This window comes from Mustelus asterias, chromosome 5, assembly GCF_964213995.1.
Source record: "Mustelus asterias chromosome 5, sMusAst1.hap1.1, whole genome shotgun sequence".
NCBI lineage: Eukaryota > Metazoa > Chordata > Chondrichthyes > Carcharhiniformes > Triakidae > Mustelus > Mustelus asterias.
The window spans coordinates 145663955-145687553 of NC_135805.1; the positions used below are offsets into that span (position 1 = coordinate 145663955).

At 42.8% G+C, this 23599-nt stretch overlaps 1 protein-coding gene and 1 long non-coding RNA gene across 2 annotated transcripts in view; both read right to left on the bottom strand.

Moving 5' to 3' along the window:
• The window catches only part of LOC144493934 (putative G-protein coupled receptor 139), a 35513-nt gene extending 16547 nt beyond the window's left edge, over positions 1-18966 (bottom strand). The window contains exons 1-2 of the mRNA XM_078213509.1: positions 18589-18966; positions 2371-2533 (exon numbers count right to left, since the gene is read on the bottom strand). Of these exons, the coding sequence (XP_078069635.1) occupies positions 2371-2533; positions 18589-18966 (541 nt within the window). The remainder of the gene's footprint in view (positions 1-2370; positions 2534-18588) is intronic.
• Positions 18967-21499: 2533 nt separating this feature from the next.
• LOC144493868 (uncharacterized) overlaps positions 21500-23599 on the bottom strand; it is a 28001-nt gene continuing 25901 nt past the window's right edge. Inside the window, exons 4-5 of the long non-coding RNA XR_013497801.1 lie at positions 23398-23554; positions 21500-22089 (exon numbers count right to left, since the gene is read on the bottom strand). This is a non-coding gene — a long non-coding RNA (uncharacterized LOC144493868). The remainder of the gene's footprint in view (positions 22090-23397; positions 23555-23599) is intronic.

The window sequence follows — 23599 nt, forward strand, 5'->3', positions numbered from 1 at the left end:
TAAGATTTTTAACTTGAATTTGTCTTGGATAAGTATGATATGTTCAACTTCAGGCATGATTCAAAATACTCACTCGGGAGCTTGTATCAAACAAAGTTTATTTAAGATTGTAGGTAACAGGCATGGTAAGAAAATTAACAAGAACCTTTTTACAATTACAAACAAAAAACAGACAGAAAACAACCACGATAATGTATTAACCACTCTTTGAATTTCAGAACTGTTCCAACTAACCAAACTCATTCATAGACAATCCCCTTTTCACAGGCTTAATACACCATAAATGAAATCACACTTGACTGGAATTGAGTCATTTCAAAGGCTGCTCTTTCCTTCCAGAAGGCAAAACGTTGCCTTGAGATAACCAGCAGAATTTCCAACTAGAATAGGGAGGCAGAGAGACAGAGACTTCAGCACTTTGAATTTTAGAGTTGTTCCAACTGAAAATGGCAATGCAGGTGGAGAAGATAGTCAAGCATGCTTGCCTTCATCGGCCGGGGCATTGAGTTTAAAAATTGACAAGTCATGTTGCAGCTTTATGAAACCTGAGTTAGGCCGCACTTGGAATATAGTGTTCAATTCCAGAAGGGTGTGGAGGCTTTGGAGAGGATACAAAAAAGATTTACCAGGATGTTGCCTGGTTTGGAGGGCATTAGCTATGAGGAGAGATTGGAGAAACATGGTCAACTGAGGTTGAGGGGCGACCTGATGGAAATCTATAAGATTATGAGGGGCATAGACAGACTGGCTAGTCAGAAGCTTTTTCGCAGGGTGGAGGAGTCTATTATTAGGTGGAATAGGTTTAAGGTGCAAGTGGCAATGTTTAAACGAGATGTATGAGGCATGTTTTTTTACACCGAGGGTGGCGGATGCCTGGAACTCGCTGCTGGGGGAAGCAGATATGATAGTGATTTTTAAGGAGCATCTTGACAAATGCATGATTAGGATGGAAATAGACGGATGTGGTCTCTGGAAGGGTAGTGAGTTTTAGTTCATTCGGGCAGCATGTTCGGAGCAGCTTGGAGGGCCAAAGAGCCTGTTCCCGTGCTGCCATTTTCTTTGTTCCTTGTTCTTTTATAACTCACATTCTTGATGCACCTTCACAGTGTAAAGTGGAAAATATGACTGTGGGGAATACTTTAGACGCATACATATACAGCCACAAACACCACTGTACAATTTACAGTGAAATTGGCAAAAATAAAAATCCTCAGACATGAACTCAGAAAAAATCTCCGTTCCCTGTCCATTCCCTGTCTCATTGGTCTTACCATGACAGTGTGTGCAGCTTTTGAGTAATCATGGTTTGGAAACGGAGTGAGACCACAAACAGTGGCAAGAAACATCCTTTTAACATTAAACAGACATTAGTGACCGGCCAGTTCTGAAACAATTACATTCTTGGCATCAAGGTATCAACAGGAGCATGGTGGAATCTGCTGGAACTAAGGTAGTGTAAGGTTTCTGGCCCCCTAGGAATTACACATCAATGGACAGGTGAAGGACAGAAATATTCCAGAAGGTCCAGAAACTCTTGCAGTGACGTCTGCAAACTGCTGACTCAGGATGAATGCTGATTATGAGATTCCAGTCGCAAACCACGGCATTCTCCATTCAGCTTCTGTGTGAATTATGTTCCTTGTTTCTGAATGTGGTGTACACCTGTGATTAGATTTGGTATTGGATTGTTACAAAGATATTGAGTTGGGAGTGTGAAAACTAAACCTTGCTGCGCTATTTTGTTCGTCTTATTAATTCACTGGTTTTGTTTGTTGCGAAACATTATGTATTTTTTTCCTGAGACATTCCAATTTATGAAACTGGAACGTTTGGATTCAAAGAGAGAAAGTTTGTAACGGGGATGGAGGTGAGAGAGATTTGCAGGAGTATCTTTCAGAGGGGGAAAGCTACGCATCCTGGTCCACAGGCTTCAGCCGGGTAAGTTGTGTATGTTTATTGTACTGACTGAAGTTGACTCTCAATTTCTGAGGGACATAGAAATAGTGAAAAAGGGGGATTGAGACATGAATTAGATAGTAGAAAAGATGCAGAGAGAAAAACAGGCGGAAGGAACAGTTACTAAATACTAATAACCTCTGGTTCATAATTGTGTCATTTTTTTCTATTTTAATTTCACTGACATATTGTGTAACTGAGAAGCGGGGCATGGCATCTTGCTGTGATGTTCTTCTTACAACATGTTTCTCCTATTTTCGTCAATTATTTTCTCCTGCTCATTTTCCCCAGACTTTTAATTTTGACGACAGCTATGTGACTAGGAATCCTTGGATATTGTGTGTTCTCCAGAGAATGGATCCACTTTCTCCTGTTCCTTAGGCTGGACCCTTGCAAGTTGTGTTTCTTGATTACCATGATCGGTGTTTAGTTTCAATCGCTGACAGCTACTCGTATTTCGGTCCTCACATGGACTAGTTCCTTTTGTTTCTGATGTCCTGGGTTTATATAGCCTGGTCTTGCAATTAGTCATGATAGCATTAATCATTTGCAGGCTAACAAACGGGATATTAAAAACCTGTAATAAGTAGCAGTCTGAAAGCTTGTTATAATTCAAAAATAGGATACAGGATCATGAACCTGACAGTTGATTCTAAAAGGTTATTTTTTACAGAGGCATGGCTGGCTGGCCAGCATTCATTGTCCATCACTGGTTTCATAAGGGCAGTTGACAGTCAATCACATTGCTGTGGCTCTGGAATCACATTTAGGCCAGACTAGGTAAGGACAGCAGATTTCCTTCCTTAAAGGAAATTAGTGAATCAGATGGGTTTTTTTTCTGACAATCGATAATGGTACATTCTTAATTCCAAATGTTTTTCATTGAATTCAAATTCCACCATCGGTCGTGGAACTCGAAGCCGGGTCCCCAGAACATGAACTGAGTTTCTGGATTAATAATCTAGCGACAATATCACTAAGACGTTGTCTCACTTAAATTTCGATTCAGTTTCATGACGTTCAGATTTTAGATTTACCTTCCTCTATCTCCAGCTTCCTTCCTGTTTTGGGAAATTGCTGGAATCCATCATTAAAGAAGAAATAGCAGGACACCTGGAAAAAAATGGTTCGATCAAGCAGACGCAGCATGGATTCATGAAGGGAAAGTCGTGTTTGACGAATTTACTGGATTTTTATGAAGATGTAACGAGTCCGGTTGACAGAGGGGAACCGGTGGATGTGGTGTTTTTGGATTTCCAGAAGGTGTTCGATAAGGTGCCTCACAAAAGGTTGCTGCAGAAGATTAGGGTACACGGAGTTGGGGGTAAAGTATTAGCGTGGATTGAGGATTGGCTATCTGACAGGAAGCAGAGAGTTGGAGTAAATGGGTGCTTTTCTGGTTGGCAGTTGGTGACTAGTGGCGTGCCGCAGGGATCGGTGCTGGGCCCTCAACTGTTTACCATATACATAGACGATCTGGAGAAGGGGGCCGAGTGTAGGGTAACAAAGTTTGCGGATGATACAAAGATGAGTGGGAAAGCGAATTGCGTGGAGGATGCGGAACGTCTGCAGAGAGATTTGGATAGGCTAAGTGAGTGGGCGAGGATCTGGAAGATGGAGTATAACATTGACAAGTGTGAGGTTATCCACTTTGGAAGGAATAATAGTAAAATGGACTATTATTTAAATGGTGAAAAATTTCAACATGCTACTGTGCAGAGGGACCTGGGGGTCCTTGTGCATGAATCGCCAAAACTCAGTTTGCAGGTGCAGCAGGTAATCAAGAAGGCAAATGGAATGTTGGCCTTTATCACAAAGGGGATGGAGTATAAAAGCAAGGTGGTCTTGCTGCAATTGTACAAGGTACTGGTGAGGCCGCAACTGGAGCACTGTGTGCAATTTTGGTCCCCTTATTTGCGGAAGGATGTATTGGCCTTGGAGGGATACAGAGAAGGTTCACCAGGTTGATACCGGAGATGAGGGGTTTAGCGTATGAGGAGAGATTGAGTAGATTGGGCCTGTATTCGTTGGAGTTTAGAAGGCTGAGGGGAGATCTTATAGAGACATATAAGCTAATGAAGGGGCTAGACAAGGTAGAGGCAGAGAGATTATTTCCACTTAGAAAGGAAACAAGAACTAGAGGACACAGCCTCAAAATAAGGGGGAGTCAGTTTAGGACGGAGTTGAGGAGGAACTTCTTCTCTCAGAGGGTAGTGAATCTCTGGAATTCTCTGCTCATTGAAGTTGTGGAGGCTACCTCGTTAAATATGTTTAAGTCACAGGTAGATAGATTTCTGATCAATAAGGGAATTAAGGGTTATGGGGAGCGGGCGGGTAAGTGGAACTAAACCACTACCAGATCAGCCATGATCTTACTGAATGGCGGGGCAGGCTCGAGGGGCTAGATGGCCTACTCCTGCTCCTATTTCTTATGTTCTTATGTTCTTATGTTTTGCTCTCCTATATTTCTCTCCAGGGACTTTTTTTTCTCCCTTTCTCTGGATTTCTTCTGCTATTTCTCTCTCCAGCCATTACTTTTTCTCTGTCCAGATTCATTCCTTTTCAACTGCTTTGCACATATATGTCTTGCACTTACCCATTCTTTCCTTGTCAATCATGCTTTTCTCTCCCTTGCAATTACTCTGTATCTATTTAACCATTTAATGAATAAAAACTGCCCACAATCAGGAATGTGATTTGTCATTGTTGTAAATGATGTGACATAGAGATCCATCATTCAATTCAATGCCGCATACATGAGATAAAGGAAAAGAAACAGGAATAAGGACAGATGAAATGAGAAGAGTTATGGCTGAAGAAAGGGGGAGGAAAGACTGCATAAAAAAAACACATCGTTACAATGAGTAAGAGAGATGGGACTTCATATAGGAAAGGGAGTGAAATTGAAACCAAGAGGAAAATCAGGTGGATGTGCGAGTTTGTTGTGGTCGAGGGAAATATACGGTTTTAAGTTTATTTAATACTGTCACAAGTAGGTTTAAATTAACAGTGCAATTAAGTTCCTGTGAAAATACTAGTCACCACATTCCAGCACCTGTTTGGGCACATTGAGGAAGAATTTAGCATGGCCAATGCAACGAAACAGCACGTCTTTCAAACAATTTATGGATAACCGAAAGTTCAATGGACTTTGGAATAAAGTTGAGAGGCTGAATGGCGTCTTTCTGTTCCTGATCTCTTCAGTTCATGCAGATATTCATACTTTCTCCCTCTCTATGCATTCATTTCTCTTTTATCTGTGACAGGCACTTCATAAATCTAATCAGAATTCCTTCTCCGAACTCAAAACTTGGGGATATCCCTGCAGCAGTAACTCTCTGAGTGAATGCACTAGATTGTAATCAATTGCACATAGTAAAAGTGGAAGAAAGTTCTGAGGGCAGGTTTGTTGTCGATGCAGACACAATGAGCTGCCTGGCCTCCTAATGCACTGTCCAGATTCTATGTTTCAATGATTCAGAAGCTGAGGATGCTCCAATGTGGCCCCGGTCGGGTCTTCAGTCGAATACTCCGTATAGACATGTTTCAATGTGTGGCACAACTGAGTTTGAATCCAGCATTTCAAATGCACATCATTGAAAGTGTGATGGTTGTGACAACTCTTCCACAACCAGTAAGGCCCCCATCACACAGCCTTTTCCCCACTTTTGAGAATAGTTTTCAACATTTGGAAAGATGACAATGTTGAATATCAACCAGTTTGAAGCTGGGCAAAGTTTATTCATAATTGCAAAGCTAACATGTCCGAGAGTGGGACTTGAAACCAGCACCAGCTCAGCTGCAGGAACATTACATATTGAACCACAACGTCCACCAAACAGGATCGTAACTGGTGTCAGGGGTAGTTTCGATTCGGGAGAAACATCTGGCAAAACAACTACAGCTTAAAATGGGAAATGCTGGACCATCTGTGCAGATCGACATGACAGGTTGAGGGAAGTGGATAGATGAAATGAGAGGGGACGCGGTGGGGCAGGAGCCTAGAGCTTTAATGTAAGCACATTGGAAAAAGAGGGAATGGCGATGCAAAGGGAAAACACTAAAACGCCATCCATTTTTCTTTCAGCTGTTGCATTCGTGAGATACAGATCAAAATCTTGCAACATTATGAAGCTAAATTCTGAAATAGAATAATTTCAAGAAGCTAACAAATGGTACAAAAGAGGAGCAGATAGAGACAGAATGAGAGAATGTGAGAAATTGACACTTACGAGGCGATGTAGGGAAGGAGAAAAAGACAGAAAATAAAATCAAGATAAGCCTGCAAATATCACATTTCATCAGAATGTTACAAACAAATTCACGACAAATTTCTGTCAAATAACAGGCACTGATAGGGTTTTACAGTAGATGAGACTAGTTATAGGAAGAATTAGATATAGGAATTGACTTAATAACAGACAGAACAGCTGTTTTTTTTTAATTCACCAAGCAGCAGTAACATTTTAACATGTTGTTTAAAGAGATAGCTTTGAAAATTTAATATGAAATTACTGGAATGATTACATTTAACGTGAAAGAATGTTGATTGTATTTAATTCAAGGCCTTACGTGCAATTCAATTCGAACTAAGATGAAAGATCTGACAGCGTAGTAACAAAAGGTTATACAAAAATGGACTTCTTGATTACAGAAATTGTGCATTGAAACATAAATTATCTCGAGTGTGTTATAATCTGGAATGAAAGCCAGACAGCGGGTCAAGATCAGATATAAGAAGAACCAGTTTGAAATAGAGAAAAAGCAAGGACTAAGAGAAATAAGGCCTCACGCTACTTAGCAACAAGAATCCATTTTTCACGAGGCATAAATTCAATCAGTGAGAACAGACAAATAACAAATCTGCTTTTTAAGATGTCAGACTATATTTGATTGAAGGGCATGTCATTGTTAGATTAACAAATCCGTGAAAGAATGAAATTGCTTTTAATTAAGAGCTGGACTGTATTATTTGATAACAAGAATATATAACCGTTCTTATTTTTTGCGTGAAGACAGATATCTTTTAAGAATGCCTCATATCTCATTTGATATATATAGGTGAAATCAGATATCTCCCTTTGGGTCGAAAGAGATTTGTCTTGTCTCAATTGTACATTTGTATTTTTTGCTATTTTTAATTTGTAATGCTTTTGATCCTGACATTTAAATGTTTAATAAAAACTGGTTTAAAATAAAATAAAGATCTGCTTGTAAATATCACATTTCACCAGAATTCAAATGGTAAAATGGAGAAGGGGCAGATAGAGACAAAGGGGCAGAACGTGACAAATTGACACATATGAAGAGATGCAGGTAAGAGAGAAAATAAAATAAAGACGCTTTTGTAAATATCACATTTCACCAGAGCGTTACAAAGAGATTCACAACAAGGATATTTCTGTCAAAAACAGGCACCGCTGTAACCTAGGAAATGTGGCACTTTTTTGTACAACAACCCCCCACTAGCAGTGAAGTGCTACTGACCAGATATTTTGTTATGGTGACATTGGTCAATTGGTAACCATTAGAGTCAGAAAACCAGGGAGAGCTCCCCAAACTCTTTATCCCATAGCGGGTGTGGGAAATGTTGAAAGATGGGAGATTAGGATAACAGAGAGAGAGATTTTACTTCTTTGACAAAATAAACAGTTGGAAGCTGATAAGAATTTCTGTTTCTGCAATGAGTTGTGATTTGGAAATCTGCCCCTGACATCTGATTGGAGGTAGATGCAATGCTGACATTCAGCAAAGGAAATGGAATAAAATAATTGAGAGGGGGAATATTGCATGGTAATGAGCATGGAGCAGAAAAAAGTGGGAGCAATTGATATATCATTTTGTAAGAGACCCTGTGGAGGATTGCCATGATCACCTCAAGGAGCAATTATGAATGAGTAAGAAATTTTTGTCTTTCCTGTAACATGTCTTCCAAAAAAATGTTCACAGATGTACCAAACTCTGATGAAGATCACACATGTTCAGAGTGTACATTGTTCAGTGTTCATACATTCTGTTCAGAAAAGATCGGCTCGCAGTATTTTACAATATTTAGTGAATTAATGAGATGATATTTGGACACCCACTTCTTGACTGCGTGTTTCCCCACAAACAGGCAGCAGCAAGCTGCTTGTTCATGTTCAAGGATAGATGATTCTTCATACCCTATCTGAAGGATGATAGGCAGAATGGCAACTCTGAAGGGGAATTCCACTTCAGAGACAAATATTTAACAAAGCTTACAACGGCTTCAATGAAAAATATTTCACTACCTGGGAAGATGGGCACGGCAGTATGAGAGGGACATGGACAGACAGCATGAGAGGAAGATAAAAGGGCGACAGAATAAAGTATAAACAGAGATAGAGAAACAAAAGAACAGATTGAGATAGAGCAACAGAAAATGATCAAGGTTCAGGCTGGGATAGAATGATCAGCAAAGAATGGAGAGAGGCAGAGAGTGCGAGAGAATAAGAATGTGATAGGTAATGACAGAGAAGGGGGAGTGTGAGAGACTAAGATGAAGAGACAGATAGAGCAGAAGGATAAGGCTGGAAATACAGAAAATGCCATGAAGACAGTTCTATAACGTCTTTGTAAACCCCAGGATGTCCCAACATGCTCTACAGACAGTGAGTTAATGTTGACGTGTCACCACTGTTGTATGGTGGGAAACATTGTTTCCAGCAGAAATCGCCAAAAACATCAGTGACATATTATCATAATCGTCTATTTAATGGATACAGATGGTCAGGTCAATATTTGCCCAAGGGCAACAAGGAAATTGTAAAACTCTGCTTTCAGTAGGACCAGTGAGGTATTTGCAGAGTGAAGTATTCGGAACCTAATTGAAGATAACGAGTAAAATCACTGCATGGAAAATAATGGGCAGCTCACTTTACACAGCAAGTTGTTGGGATCTGGAATGAGGTGGCTGAAATCACAATCGATGTAGATTCCATAGTCAGTTTCAAAGGAGGAAATGAATTCCTCATTGAAAGGGAAAAGAATGGTCGGACAACAGTGAAAGTGAAGAGATTGAAGAGGCAGAATTTGGTATTACTTCCAAAGAGCCAAAACGATATCCAGATGTCCCCGTTCTCAGCAGAATAATTCTAGCCTCAGACACAGTGAAAAATTCATCAAAATCTCGTCATGTTCATCGTTAGTGAGACAAGTCTTCCAGCTAAATAATATCAGTCAATGTTAGAATAGACAATGAGGTTGTCATTCAAGTTACAGTTCGGCTCCATTAGATAACTGTTCCTTTCATATGCCCAAGGTGGAGCCTATCATCGCCTTTTTTTTGCGATTATAAACGATGAAAAGCTCTCTTAATTTGCATAATGAACATCCGAGCTCCAGTTATCTCATTGTGTCTGTCCACAGAGCTCAGTGAATGATCTGTAAAGCACAGCATTTTGGAACCTGGATTGCTGGTGTTGGTACTTACTTAATTGTGGCAAAGATGCAAAAGCATTTTTAACTTCAGTTGGAAATCGAAGATGATTTTTTTGGCTCAACAGGAGGTCTCTCAATCTCTCAACTCTGTGTTAGACTTTAGCTCGTGTACAATGCACAGGAAAAGTCTCCATATTCGTTGCTTAGATCGCACTTGGAGTACTGTGCACAGTCCTGGACTCCATGTCTTTCTATTCACTCACACTTAGAGGTCTGTGAGTAATCTGGTTTCGAGAATCCTATTTTGGTAAACGAAACATTGTGTCCATGTCTCCTGTTCCATTTACTACACACAGTTGTACGCTCGAGATTTGGCGGCACGGTGGCACAGTGGTTAGCGCTGCTGCATCATAGCACCAGGGAACCGGCTTCAATTCCGACTTGGCTTACTGTCTGTGTGGAGTTTGTATATTCTCGCCGTATCTGCATTGGTTTTCTCCAGGTGCTGCAGTTGCCGCCCACACTCCAATGATGTGCTTTCTGTGTGGACCGACCATGCTGGATTGCCCCTTAGTGTCCCAAGATATGTAAGTTAAGGAAAGTAGCAAGGTAAATATATGTGGTTATGGGAAAAGATGGGAAGCTCTGTCGGAGAATCAGTGCAAATTCAATGAGGCCAATGGCCTCTTTCTGCACTGTAGGGATTCTGTGATTCATAGAAGTTGATATGATATTAATTCCTTTCTATTTCGTTGAAAAACTGAAAGAATGCCACAAAGCTGGAGGCAATTGCAGAGGTGAAACTTGTCGGAGAACTCGGGCGCAGATCATGGAAACTTGTATTTTTTTCCTGAAATGCTGTTTGTTTTAGATATATACTGAAAGATTGGGTGCGATCTTACCATCTATTTCCTCCAGTCCATCAGCGTGGTAAATTGGAAAATAGCTTCGAAGGCCAAAATTCAGAATCGTGCCCAGCATCAAGTGATTTGCTATGTCCCAAGACATTTCTTCCCTGGTGTGAACCACTTCATGCCCAAAATGAGTGCGAGGCTCATTAGCATGTGTTTGAATGGATTTCAGTATCAGTGGTGAGCTCAGCACAGCTGCTCCCGCCCTCCCAAATGTTTCACACCTTTTCGGTGTGACATCACGCTGGCATGATTCACCGATGGCCGATAAAAGTTTGGGTTCGGAGCAGCACGAGTGAAGGGGAGTGAGGAGGGGAGTACCACCGAGCACACCAACGTCTGCGGTGCGCTCGGTGGGGGAGATGAGGCTTCCATTGGGGTAGGGGTTTTTGGGTTCCTTCTGACAGTTGGGGCGTCCTTGAGTTAGGAGTGCCACTGGCTTCAGCACAATCCCCTTCGCCACGGGACGATCCCCGAGGGGTCGCACGTGCGTTCGAGCCCCAAACCCATGAAAGCTGCACTGTTTAGCCAGCCATATGTCTGCAGAGCAGACTCACTGGTTTATTGCAGACATTCCATGTCAGGCCATACTAACAGTAACAAGAACAAGGTCTGGCAGCTATTGCCCCAATCAAGGGAGGTCAACCTGTTAATCTTTATACTGCATGATGGGAAGTGTTTGATGGGGACAGTGTAATGGGAGCTTTACTCCACAACTAACCCCGTGCTGCACCTGCCCTGGGAGTCTTTGATGGGGGTAGTGTTCAGGGAGCTTTACTCTGCATCTTACCGCACTGTACGTAAACTGGCAGTATTTGATGGGGGTGGTGTCGAGGCAGCTTCACACTGCTTCTAGAACTGTGCTCTAGCTGCCCTGGAATTGTTTCTTGGGGACAGTGTACAGGGAAACTTACTCGATATCTAATCCCGTGCTATACATGTCCTGGGAGTAGTAATGGGGAGAGTGTAGAGGGAGTTTTATTCTGAAACTAGCCCCGTACTGTACCTGTCATGGGAGTGTTTGATAGGGACAGTGTAGAGGGAGCTTTACTCTGTCTCACCTCGCACTGTTCCTGTCCTGGGAAAATTTGATGGGGACAGTGTAGAGGGAGATTTACTCTGTATCTACCAACGTGAAGTTTAGTAAACATGAGACCATTCCAGGCAGAGTCATGAGAATCTATAGGCAGGAACGAAGAAATGTCAGAGAAACAAAATGATTATTTTTGTGTCTGAGAAAGACACAAGAATTGTTGCAGCATCCAAGATCTACGAGACTATGGATGCTGAGAAATTGAAGTTCTATTGTATTAGTAAGAAGGTTGTATTGAATAAATTAATGGGGCCGAAATCTATAAGTCCCCAGAATCTAATATTCTACATCACAAAATGTTGAAAGTAGTTGGTAGTGGTGGAGCTAGTGAATGCATTGGTGATCCTCCTCCAAAATGTTAAAGATGGCAGAGCGGTTCAAGTTAATTGAAAGTTAACAAATGTCACCCTATTATTTAAGATGGGAGGGAGAAACAAAAGATTGAATGACTGACATTTAGACGTACAACAGGTAGTAAGGAAAATGCTAGAATCTATTCTAAAGAATATGAAAAATGGACACTTCAGACCAATGGCTTTTGACAAAGTCACTCACAGGAGGTTGTGAGGAAAATTAAAGCACATTGGATAGGAGGAAAAATTGTGCCATGGATTAAGCATTACTATTGGGCAGAGAACAGAGAATCTCACGTTGGCAGGCTGTACCTAGCAGGCTACCACACGGATCAGTACTTAGGGCCCCAGCATTTCACAACGTATGTCAATGATTTGGATCTAGGAACCAATGTAATAATTCCAATTTTGTACATTACACAAAGGTGAGTGGAAATGTGTGTTGTGAGGAGGATGCAAAGGGACATCAAGACAATTTATAAAGACTGTTTGAATGGGAGATTCAGGGTTTGGTTTTTGAGAAGGCAAGATTTGGGTTATGTCTCGATGCAGAATCTTTTTCACAGGAAATGCCCGGAAACAATGAAATGTTTTCCCAAGATATCAATCACTCTCCAAGTCTCCAGACACAAGGCGGCACAGTGCACAATAGTTAGCACGGTTGTGTCACAGCAGCAGGGACCCGGATTTGATGTCCAGTTTGATCACTGTCTGCATAGAGTTTGCACATTCTCCCCGTATCTGCATGGGTTCCCGCCTGGTGCTCAAGTTTCCTCCAACGTGCCGAAAGACCTGCTGGTTAGGTTTATTGGCCATGTTAAATTCTCCCTCAGTGTGTCCGAACAGGCGCCGAAGTATAGCAACAATGGGAATTACACAAAAACTTCATTGCAGTGTTAATGTAAGACTTGTACACTAATAAATTAACTTAAACTGAAACATGACGGGAGACAGGAATAATTTAATATACAGATACGGGGAGAATGTGCAAACTCTATGCAGACAGCGATCAAACTGGGTATCAAATCCGGGTCCCTGCTGCTGTGACACAACCGTGCTAACTATTGTGCACTGTGCTGCCTTGTGTCTGGAGACTTGGAGAGTGATTGATATCTTGGTAAAACATTTCATTGTTTCAGGACATTTCCTGTGAAAGAGATTCTGCATCGAGACATAACCCAAATCTTGCCTTCTCAAAAACCAAACCCTGAATCTCCCATTCAAACCGTCTGTATATTAAATCATTCCTGTCCCCGACATGCCAAAAAATCACAAAATTATTGTTTTGAAGCCGTCCCCTTTTTCACATATGAATTTGCGTTTGAAAATTTGAGCCTGGGCGAATATTTCCACATTTCCAGTCCCACATTTTGCTGTTGTCAATTTCAGTTCGGCAATTTCTTAAATGAACAAAGAACAAAAAAAATCATAGCGCAGGAACAGCCCTCCAAGCCTGCACCAACCATGCTACCCGACTTAACTAAAATCCCTTACCCTTCCGGGGACCATATCCCACTATTCCCATCCTATTCATGTATTTGTCAAGACACCCCTTAAAAGGCACTATTGTATCCACTTCCACTACCTCCCCCAGCAACGTGTTCCAGGCACCCACCACCCTCTGTGTAAAAAATCTACCTCGTACATCCCCTTTAAACATTGCCCCTCGCACCTTAAACCTGTGCCCGCTAGTAATTGACTCTTCCACCCTGGGAAAAAGCTTCTGATATTCCACTCTATCCATGCCTCTCATAATCTTGTAGACTTCCATCAGGTCACTCCTCACCCTCCACCGTTCCAGTGAGAACAAGTTTCTCCAACCTCTGCTGATGCCCTCCGTACCAGGCAACATCCTGGTAAATTTTGCTGTATCCTTTCCAAAGCCTCCACATCCTTCTGGTAGTGTGGCGACCAGGATTGAATACTATATTCCAAATACAATCTAACTAAGGTTCTATAAAGCTGCAACATGACTTGCCAATTTTTAAACTCAATGCTCCGGCCGATGAAGGCAAGCATGCTGCATGCCTTCTTGATTACCTTCTCCGCCTGCATTGCCACTTTCAGTGACCTGTGTACCTGTACACCCAGGTCCCTTTGACTATAAATACTCTTAAGAGCTCTGCCATTTAGTGTACATTTCCTGTTTGTATTAGACCTTCCAAAATGCATTACCTCACATTTGTCCGGATTAAACTCCATCTGCCACCTGTCCGCCCAAGTCGCCAACTAATCTATATCCTGCTGTATCCTCTGATGGCCTTGACTGCTCACGGCAAATCCACCAACCTTTGTGTCATCTGCAAATTTACTAATCAATCCAGTTCCATTTTCCTCCAAATCATTTATATACATTACAAACAGCAAAGGTCCCAGCACTGATCCCTGAGGAACACCACTTGTCACAGCCCTCCATTCAGAAACGCATCCTTCCACTTCTACCCTCTGTCTTCTTTGACCGAGCCATTTTTGTATCCACCTTGCCAGCTCACCTCTGATCCCATGCAACTTCACCTTCTGAACTAGTCTGCCATGAGGGTCTTTGTCAAAGGCCTTACTGAAGTCCATGTAGACAACATCCACTGCCCGACTCTCATCAATCATCTTCGTCACTTCCTCGAAAAACTCGATCAAGTTAGTGAGACAAAACCTCCCATTCACAAAACCATGTTGCCTCTCACTAATAAGTCCACTTATTTCCAAGTGGGAATAAATCCTGTCTCAAAGAATCCTCTCCAATAATTTCCCAACCACTGACGTAAGTCTCACCGGCCGGGAGAACCTGGATTATTCTTGCTACACTTCTTAAACAAAGGAAGAACATTGCTATTCTCTGATCTTCTGGGACCTCCCCTGTAGCTATTGAGGATACAAAGATTTCTCTCAAGGCCCCAGCAATTCCCCCCCTTGCCTCTCGGTATTCTGGGGTATATCGCATCAGGCCCTGGGAACCTATCTACCTTAATGTTTCTCAAGAACCCCAATACCTCCTCCTTTTTGATCTCAACATGACTTAAACTATCTACACCTTTCCCAGACTCATCATCCACCAAGTTCTTCTCTTTGGTGAATACTGACAAAAGTACTCATTTAATACCTAGCCCATTTTCTCTGGCTCCACGCAGATGGATGCAGTTACTTAAATGCTGAGATTACAGGGTGACATCGTCTTCAGCACTGTTGGCTCACAGCACCATGGATCCTGGTTCAATTATGGCCTCAGGTGACTCTCTGCATGGAGTTTGTACATTCTTCCCATGTCTTGATGGCTTTCCTCTGGGTGCTCCAGTTTCCTCCAGCAGTCCAAAAATGAGCAGGGCTTCTTCACACCTATTCTCTCTATGGACTGCCATTAGCAGCCTTTCCCCTAGGTTTTGTGGTTATGACTCATCTTTCATTCTCTCACCCCACAGTATAAATATCTCCCACTTTCTATGCCTTTTAGCTTTGACAAAGGATCATCTGGACTCGAAATGTCAGCTCTTTTCTCTCCTTACAGATGCTGCCAGACCTACTGAGATTTGCCATGCTAAATTGTCCCTTAGTGTCCCAGGTGTGTAGATTAGGGGAAGTTATGGGGTTATGGGGATAGGGTAAAAGTCAATGTGGTCGATTCGCCGAATGGCCTCCTTCTGCACTGTAGGGATTCTAAATAAAGCTTTGTAAATTGATTCTGTAATACAATGCAAGTTGTTATTGTGTGTGTCTAAATATCAGCTTCTGTTCACGTCCAGTAAACTGTAGATAAAAGAGAATGATTCACTCCCATCTCCTGCCATACATCCAATATGTCCCTCAGTATCAGCTCTGAAACATGCACAGCACAATCTCATTCTGTTTCTGCATCTCAATGGCTCTGTATCTGTAGCCCCCTCGCTCTGAAATAAGCTTGCCGATTTCCTAATTAAGACTGACTACATTTCAAAAGGGTTGGATTCAGACAATATAAAGAACATCATTTACAAATGATGGTTTGCAAATGTTGTTACACCCAAGATATCTGGTAACTGCAGCAGTGTTTCACTTGCACCTCTTTCAATTTGGTCTATTGCATTCACTGCTCTGAATGGGGTCTCCTCTATATTGGAGAGACCAAATGTAGACTGGGTGATCGCTTTGCTGATCACCTTCTGAATGTGCACAATCAGGACCCTGACCTTCCTGTTGCTTGCCATTTTAACACATGATCCTGCTCCCATTCCCACATGTCTGCCCTTGGCCTGCTGCAATGTTCCAGTGAAGCTAAATGCAAACTGGAGGAACGGCATCTCATCTTGCGGCCAGGCACATTACAGCCTTCCCATCTCAACATTGAATTCAACATCTTCAGATGATTACCTCTACCCCACTGCAAACCCTTTGTTTTCATTTTATTTAATTTTCAACTGTGCTCTACCTTTTTATTGTCTTTATTTATTTTTCTCCCCCCCGCAACTCCTTCCGCAACCCCCCCACTCTTTCCCCTATTTTCCTACCTTCTCCCGCCCTATGATTCCCCTTTTTTCTCAATTTTACCTTCCTCCAACCTATCTCTCCCCCCTCCCCCACACATCTTCATCTGCCAGTTTACCTGCTGATTTCAGCTTCACATCTGAAATGTTTGGCCAGTCACACCTCTTATCTCTATGGGCTGCCATTAGCAGCCTTTCCCCTTGGTTTTGTGGCTATGGCTCATCTTTCATTCCCTCTACCTACAGTATAAATACCTCCCACTTTCTATGCCTTTTAGCTTTGACAAAGGGTCAGCTGGACTCGAAACGTCAGCACTTTTCTCTCACAGATGCTGCCAGACCTGCTGACATTTTTCAGCATTCTCCCTTTTGGAAACATTGACAATGACTGACACAGGAAATAGAGTGCAGCAAAGTTTACCCATTCCTCGTATGAATGGGATTAGTGTCTGATATCTGCAGCAAATGTACACATTACACTCTGAAATAAGGGAACAAAGAAAAGTACAGCACAGGAACAAGCCCTTCGGCCCTCCAAGCCTGTGTCAATCATAATGCCCTAACTAAACTAAAAAAAACCTTCTGCCCTTACTTGGTCTGTATTCCTCTATTCCCTCCCTATTCACGCACCCACACAGATGCCTCTTAAATTTTGCTAATGTGCCTGCATCGTCCACCTCCTCCAGATGCATGTTCCAGGCACCCACCAATCTCTGCACGAAAAACATCCCCCACACATCTCCCTTAAACTTTCCCTCTCTCACCTTGAACCTGTGCCCCCTTGTAATTGACACTTCCAGCCTTTTCCAAGAACCCCAATACCTCCTCCTTCTTGATCTCAACTTGACTCAAACTATCTACACACCCTTTCCCAGACTCATCATCCACCAAGTTCTTGTCTTTGGTGAATACTGACAAAAGTACTCATTTAATACCTAGCCCATTTTCTCTGGCTCCACACAGGTGGATGCAGCTACTTAAATAATGTAGTATTACATTCATAGCTAGGGTACAGAGACAGATCAACTTAATGCAAGGTCTTCTCAGTCTTTTGGCTAAGATCAAGTGTAGTATCGACATGCTGTGCTTGGTTGAAGTCATTAGGTTACATTTTAGCTTCATTTGAAGCAATTTTTAAAAGCGGCATCTCGGCCTTTTGGCTAAGATGCAAGTGAGATCAAATCTTGGAGGATGAGCTATGCCTACTCCAATCAGCTTGGATCATGTAGATCAAGCCCAAGACAGGAGGTGAGAGCCTTGTCTTGTCAGCTTGGATCGGGAATGCCTCAACTTGTTGAGACTCTGAATTGGACTTGATTTGATTGAATGGGAATAAAAATACAAAACAAAAGTCCCTTCAAAAGTCTGACAGCAGCAGGGAAGAAGCTGTTCTTGAGTTGGTTGGTACGTGACCTGAGACTTTTGTATCTTTTTCCCGACGGAAGAAGGTGGAAAAATGTCCGGGGTGCATGTGGTCCTTAATTATGCTGGCTGCATTGCCAAGGCAGTGGGAAGTGTAGAGTCAATGGATGGCAGGCTGGTTTGCGTGATGGATTGTTGTATCCTAAAACAATTCCCAGCAACTCCAGCAATCTTTGTGCCGCCGCAAACTTACTAATCAGACAGCCCATGAGTTTCCTCAAGAGGTCCCAGCATTGATCCCTGCAGAACACCATTAGCTGCAGATCTCCATTCTGAAAAACTTCCTTCTACCACTGCTCTCTGTCTTCGATAACCAAGATGTGGAGACGCCGGCGTTGGACTGGGATAAACAGAGTAAGAAGTCTCACAACACCAGGTTAAAGTCCAACAGGTTTATTTGGTAGCAAACACCACTTTTGCTACCAAATAAACCTGTTGGACTTTAACCTGGTGTTGTGAGACTTCTTACTGTATTCTATAAGCAAGCTTACTGTATTCTATAAGCCAGCCCACCCCGAATCACATCTGATTTTAGTTTTTGTACCAGACTGCCATGTGGGACCTTGTCAGATGCCTTTCTAATGTCTATATAAATTACATCTACAGCCCTTCTCTCATCAATTATCTTTGTCACCTTTTCAAAAAATTCAACCAAGTTGGTGAGACATGATGTTCCCTGTATGAAACCATGCGGCCTGTCACTAACTAATCCATTTTCTTTCAAGTGTTCATATATTCTGTCCCTCAGCTTCCCCACCACTGAAGTCTGGCTCACCGTGCTATAATTTCCTGGATTATCCCTGCTTCCTTTCTTAAACAAGGAAAGGACATTGGCTATTTTCCTGTCCTCTGGAACCTCGTCTGTGATCAAAGAGGATGTGAAGATATCTGTTAAAGCCCCAGATATTTCTTCCCTTGCCTTGCAGTAATCTGGGATAGATTCCATGTGGCGCCGGCGACTTGTCTACATTAATGCAACTTAGGATACTCAGCACTTTCACCTTTGATATATCAACATTCTCCAGAGTGTTCACACACCTTTCCCTGACCGCAACATCCATCATGACTTTTTCCTTGGTGAACACTGATATGAAGTCCTCATTGAAGATCTCACCCACTTCATGTGGCTCTATGCATAACTTCCTTCCATTGTCCTCGAGTGGATCTACTCTTTCTCTTGCTACCTTCATGCTCCTAATAAATGCATAATGAACCATGGGATTATCCTTGACCCTGCTAGCCTCTTTAGTCCTTCTAATTCCACGCTTAAGTTCCTTCCTACTTTCACTGTACACCTCAAGGACTTTGTCAGTTTTTAGGTGCCTCGACCTGTCATATGCTTCCTTTTGACTGAGCATACAATTTTCCTTGTCATCCATGGTTCCCAAATACTGCCATTTCTTTCCTTCATTTTTGCAGGGACATGCCTGCCCTGCATTTCAATCAACTGACATTTAAAAGCTTCCCACATGTCAAATGTGGATTTGCCCTCAAATAGCACTCCCAATTTACATTCCTCAGTTCTTGGATAATTTGGAAGTAATTGGCCCTCGCCCAATTAAGCACCCTCACCCTTGTCATAGAATAATAAAATCCTACAGTGCAGGAGGTGGTTATTCAGCCTATTGAGGCTGCACTGACAACAATCCCACCCTGGTCCTATCCCCATAACCTCACATGTTTACCCTTCAAGTCCCCCTGACACTAAGGGACGATTTATCATGGCCAATCAACCTAACTCACACATCTTTGGACTGTGGGAGGAAACCAGAGCACCCGGAGGAATCCCATGCAGACAGGGGGAGAATGTGCAAGCGCCACACAGTCAGAGACCCAAACCAGGAATCGAACCTGGATCCCTGGCACTGTGAGGCAGCAGTGTTAACCATTGCGTCACCGTGCCCTTATCCATGACTATCTGAAATCTTATGGAATTATGGTCACCAAGCCTAAAATGCTCACCACTGACCCACAGATCACCTGGCCCGGCTCATTACGCATTACCGAGTCTAATATGTCCCCCTCGTGGTTGGATTGTCAACACACTGTATCAAAAAGCCTTCCTGGACATAACAAATTGCTCTCCATCCAAGCCCTGGCTATAAGGGAGTCCCAGTCAATATAGGGGAAGTTAAAGTCACCCACTACAACTATCCTGTTTTTTTTCACAATTTTTCATTATCTCACAACACAACCTTTTTGAAGGGGTAACCAAGAAGGTAGATGAGGGCAGTGCAGTTGAGGTTGTCTATATGGACTTTAGCAAGGCCTTTGACAAGGTACCACATGGTAGGTTGTTGCATAAGATTAAATCTCACGGGATTCAGGGTGAGGTATCTAAATGGATACACAATTGGCTTATTGACAGAAGCCAGAGGGTGTTGTGGAGTTGCTTTTCAAACTGGAGGCCTGTGACCAGCAGTGTGCATCAGGGATCAGTGCTGGGTCCACTGTTATTTGTCATTTATATTAATGATTCAGATGAGAATATAGAAGGCATGGTTAGTAAGTTTGCAGATGACACTAAGATTGGTGGCATAGTGGACAGTGAAATTATCTCCAATTGCAACTGGATCTTGATCATTTGGGCCAGTGGACTGACAAATGGCAGATGGAGTTTAATTTAGACAAATGCGAGGTGATGCATTTTGGTTGATTGAACCAGGGCAGGACTTACTCAGTTAATGGTAGGGCGTTGGGGAGCCTTACAGAACAAAGAGATCTAGGGGTACATGTTCATAGCTTCTTGAAAGTGGAGTCACAGGTGGACAGAGTGGTGAAGAAGGCACTCGGCATGCTTGGTTTCATCGGTCAGAACATTGAATACAGGAGTTGGAATGTCTTGTTGAAGTTGTACAAGACATTGGTAAGGCCACACTTGGAATAGTGTGTGCAATTCTGGTCATCTTAATATAGAAAGGATATTATTCAACTAGAAAGAGTGCAGAAAAGATTTACTAGGATGCTACCGGGACTTGATGGCTTGAGTTATAAGGAGAGACTGGATAAACTGGGACTGTTTTCTCTGGAGCATAGGAGGCTGAGGGGTGATCTTATAGAGGTCTATAAAATAATGAGGGGCACAGATCAGCTAGATAGTCAATATCTTTTCCCAAAGGTAGCGGAGTCTAAAACTAGAGGGTATAGGTTTAAGGTGAGAGGGGAGAGATACAAAAGTGTCCAGAGGGGCAATTTTTTCACAGAGTGGTGTCTGGAACAAGCTGCCAGAGCTAGTAGTAGAGGCGGGTACAATTTTGTCTTTTAAAAAGCATTTAGATAGTTACATGGGTACGATGGGTATAGAGGGATATGGGCCAAATATGGGCAAATGGGATTAGTTTAGGGGTTTTTAAAAAAAAAGGGCAGAATGGACAAGTTGGGCCAAAGGGCTTGTTTCCATGCTGTAAGTGGAACTGATTCACTTCAGATCAGCCATGATCTTATTGAATGGCGGGGCAGGTTCGAGGGGCTAGATGGCCTACTCCTGTTCCTATTTCTTATGTTCTTTTTAAACCTCTATGCCTCGAACTGCTCCTTTATCTCCTGCAGGCTGTTGGGAAGTCTATCATACACTCCCAATATTGTGATGACACCCTTCCTATCCCTGAGCTCCACCCATAATTCTTCAGTACAAGACCCCTCCTGCTGTGCTCCCTAATCAGCATCGCAACTCCCCCATCTATTTTGTTTCTCCTTAATCCCCAATTATAAACTGCAGACAATATCTCCCATGGGGAATGAGGGAACAGAGTTCATGTACAGTGTCTGGTGATAAAGGATAAATGCACCAGCTGAGGTTCATGCTGCAAACTTCAACCCCTGACAATATTCTTCAGTATTTGCTCTTCAACAACCAGGTGCAGACATGGGAGTTATTGAACTTCTTTGAGGCTCACAAAGAACACATGCAGTAGCTGTGAGTGGCCAGCAGATGGGGGCATTGTATTACTTTAATCACAAGTGAGTGAAAAGAGGATTTGAGGAGATGCTTGTGAAGCCTTTAATTCATTCAGATAAGAGAGAAATCTCTGACAAGGCCTTTACCAATCTATCCTCTGCTGGATTAGTCAGCATCACACACGCTCACTTCTTTCTGTGGAGAATTACTTTTGCAGCTCCCTTTTGAAAGGGAGTGAAGACTTTGGTGCTAGGAACACTGACAACACATTGCTGTTTTAACAATGAATGAAAAATTGCTGGAAACCAATGTGGAGAATAAAACTGCATACAGTTTTCCAGCTGGGAATCTCAACCAAACCAGTTAGGCAGGAAAATCACAGCCTGGCTGGAGGGGCTGATGAAATAGGGAGGGAGGTGGGCAGGAATGAAGGGTTTGGAAAGGGCTGCCGAAGATCTTCACAATTCAGGAATTCACTGTAACCGATGCAGCAGCAATGTTTATCAGTTGAAATGTTCACACTGTCACACGCAATCCTCGTCTGGATTCCTGCAGTGACTCCAGGTGTCTTTTTCCATTTGAACTGAACTGATTCTCCTCCAGACTGAAACAGATTAGAAATGAAACAGGAAATAAACAGATGGAACAATAATGTAAATAACAGGAAACTGGAGTTAATGGGATTAATCTTCTGGTCGCTGGATCGTCAGAGACCAGACATACGGCTGATGATGAGCATCAGGATCCTGTGGATGTCCTGGCATGGATCTGGGTGGGAATTGTCCCTAATGTTTAAATACCCATTGATAAATTCCCCTACTGCCCAGGACCCTGTGTGCATGTTTCTGACTCTGAGATAGAGCCACAGAATTGGGACAGATCCACACGACTTACCTGGATAGTTGCTCAGGTAATGTTAGACAGCACACTGGCCTAATACCTGAATAAATCCCCAACCGTGTCTCCCAATCACTGACCCCAATCCCATCGATCACCATACGACACCTCCCACAATCGGATTAGCACCTCGATTCACCTCAACTACCCCCAACCAACACATCAACCCAATTACCTCCCCCAACTGCTCCCATTTAGCTACTTAGACTAACCTCCAAACTTCACTACACCCCAACCCATCCTCTCCTGACCTGACTACGCCTCTTAAGTTATCCTCATTACCCTCGATCCAACCTAGCACCTCTACCTTCTCCAATCCCCCACCACTCAACAGATGTGACGAGACCCCAACCGTATAACTAGATTGCACGGATTGGCTAAGCTAACAGGCCCCTTAATGTCCCAAGTTGTGCAGGTTAGGGGGATCAACAGGGCATGTGAGCAGGGTAAGATGACCTGTATAAGATAATCTTTCAGAGAGTCGGGCCAGACTTGATGGGCTAAAATGCCTTCGTCTGCACTTTAGCGATTCCATTATTCTACGAACCCCAACCATCATGACTAAATCCATGACTAACCCCACAAGCCAACAGGACTATCACCCAACCAGCTGAACTATACTGCCAACCTCTCTCCAGGCCTATTACTAACCATTCACTCCACCTTCAACTAACATTAATTGTCTGGATCTTTAACCTTACCATATAGCATCTACTCTTGTAAATAGGGAGTGTGCTCTCTCCCCCAACTCTACTCTGCTCCGAAGAAGCTCCCTGTAAATAGGGCGTGTACTCTCTCTCTCTTCCCCGGCTTTACCCTGCTCTGATAGAGCTCCCTGGGGTCACTGTGCTGAAAGTCCTGGAAGAAATATACAACAGTTTCAGGATGGGAGAATTTTCACGCACAGTGGCAATCTAGATATCATTGCCACTGTCTATAAGATTCAGACTAATTTATATTTTAAAATCCCATATATATTTTAACAATTACACTGAAAATTAACACAAACACTCACGCAATCAGCTCCAGACTCCTGCAGGTCTGTATGAGGTGGCAGAGAGCGGGGACACATTGGTCTGTGAAGGAGTTTGTATCCAGGTTCAGAATCCTCAGTAACTGGGTTGTACTGAGAGCAGAGGCGAGATCCTCAGCACAAGAACCTGTGAGTGTTACTGTTCAACATGGAAATCAGAGAGAAAAATAACAGGAATCAGGGT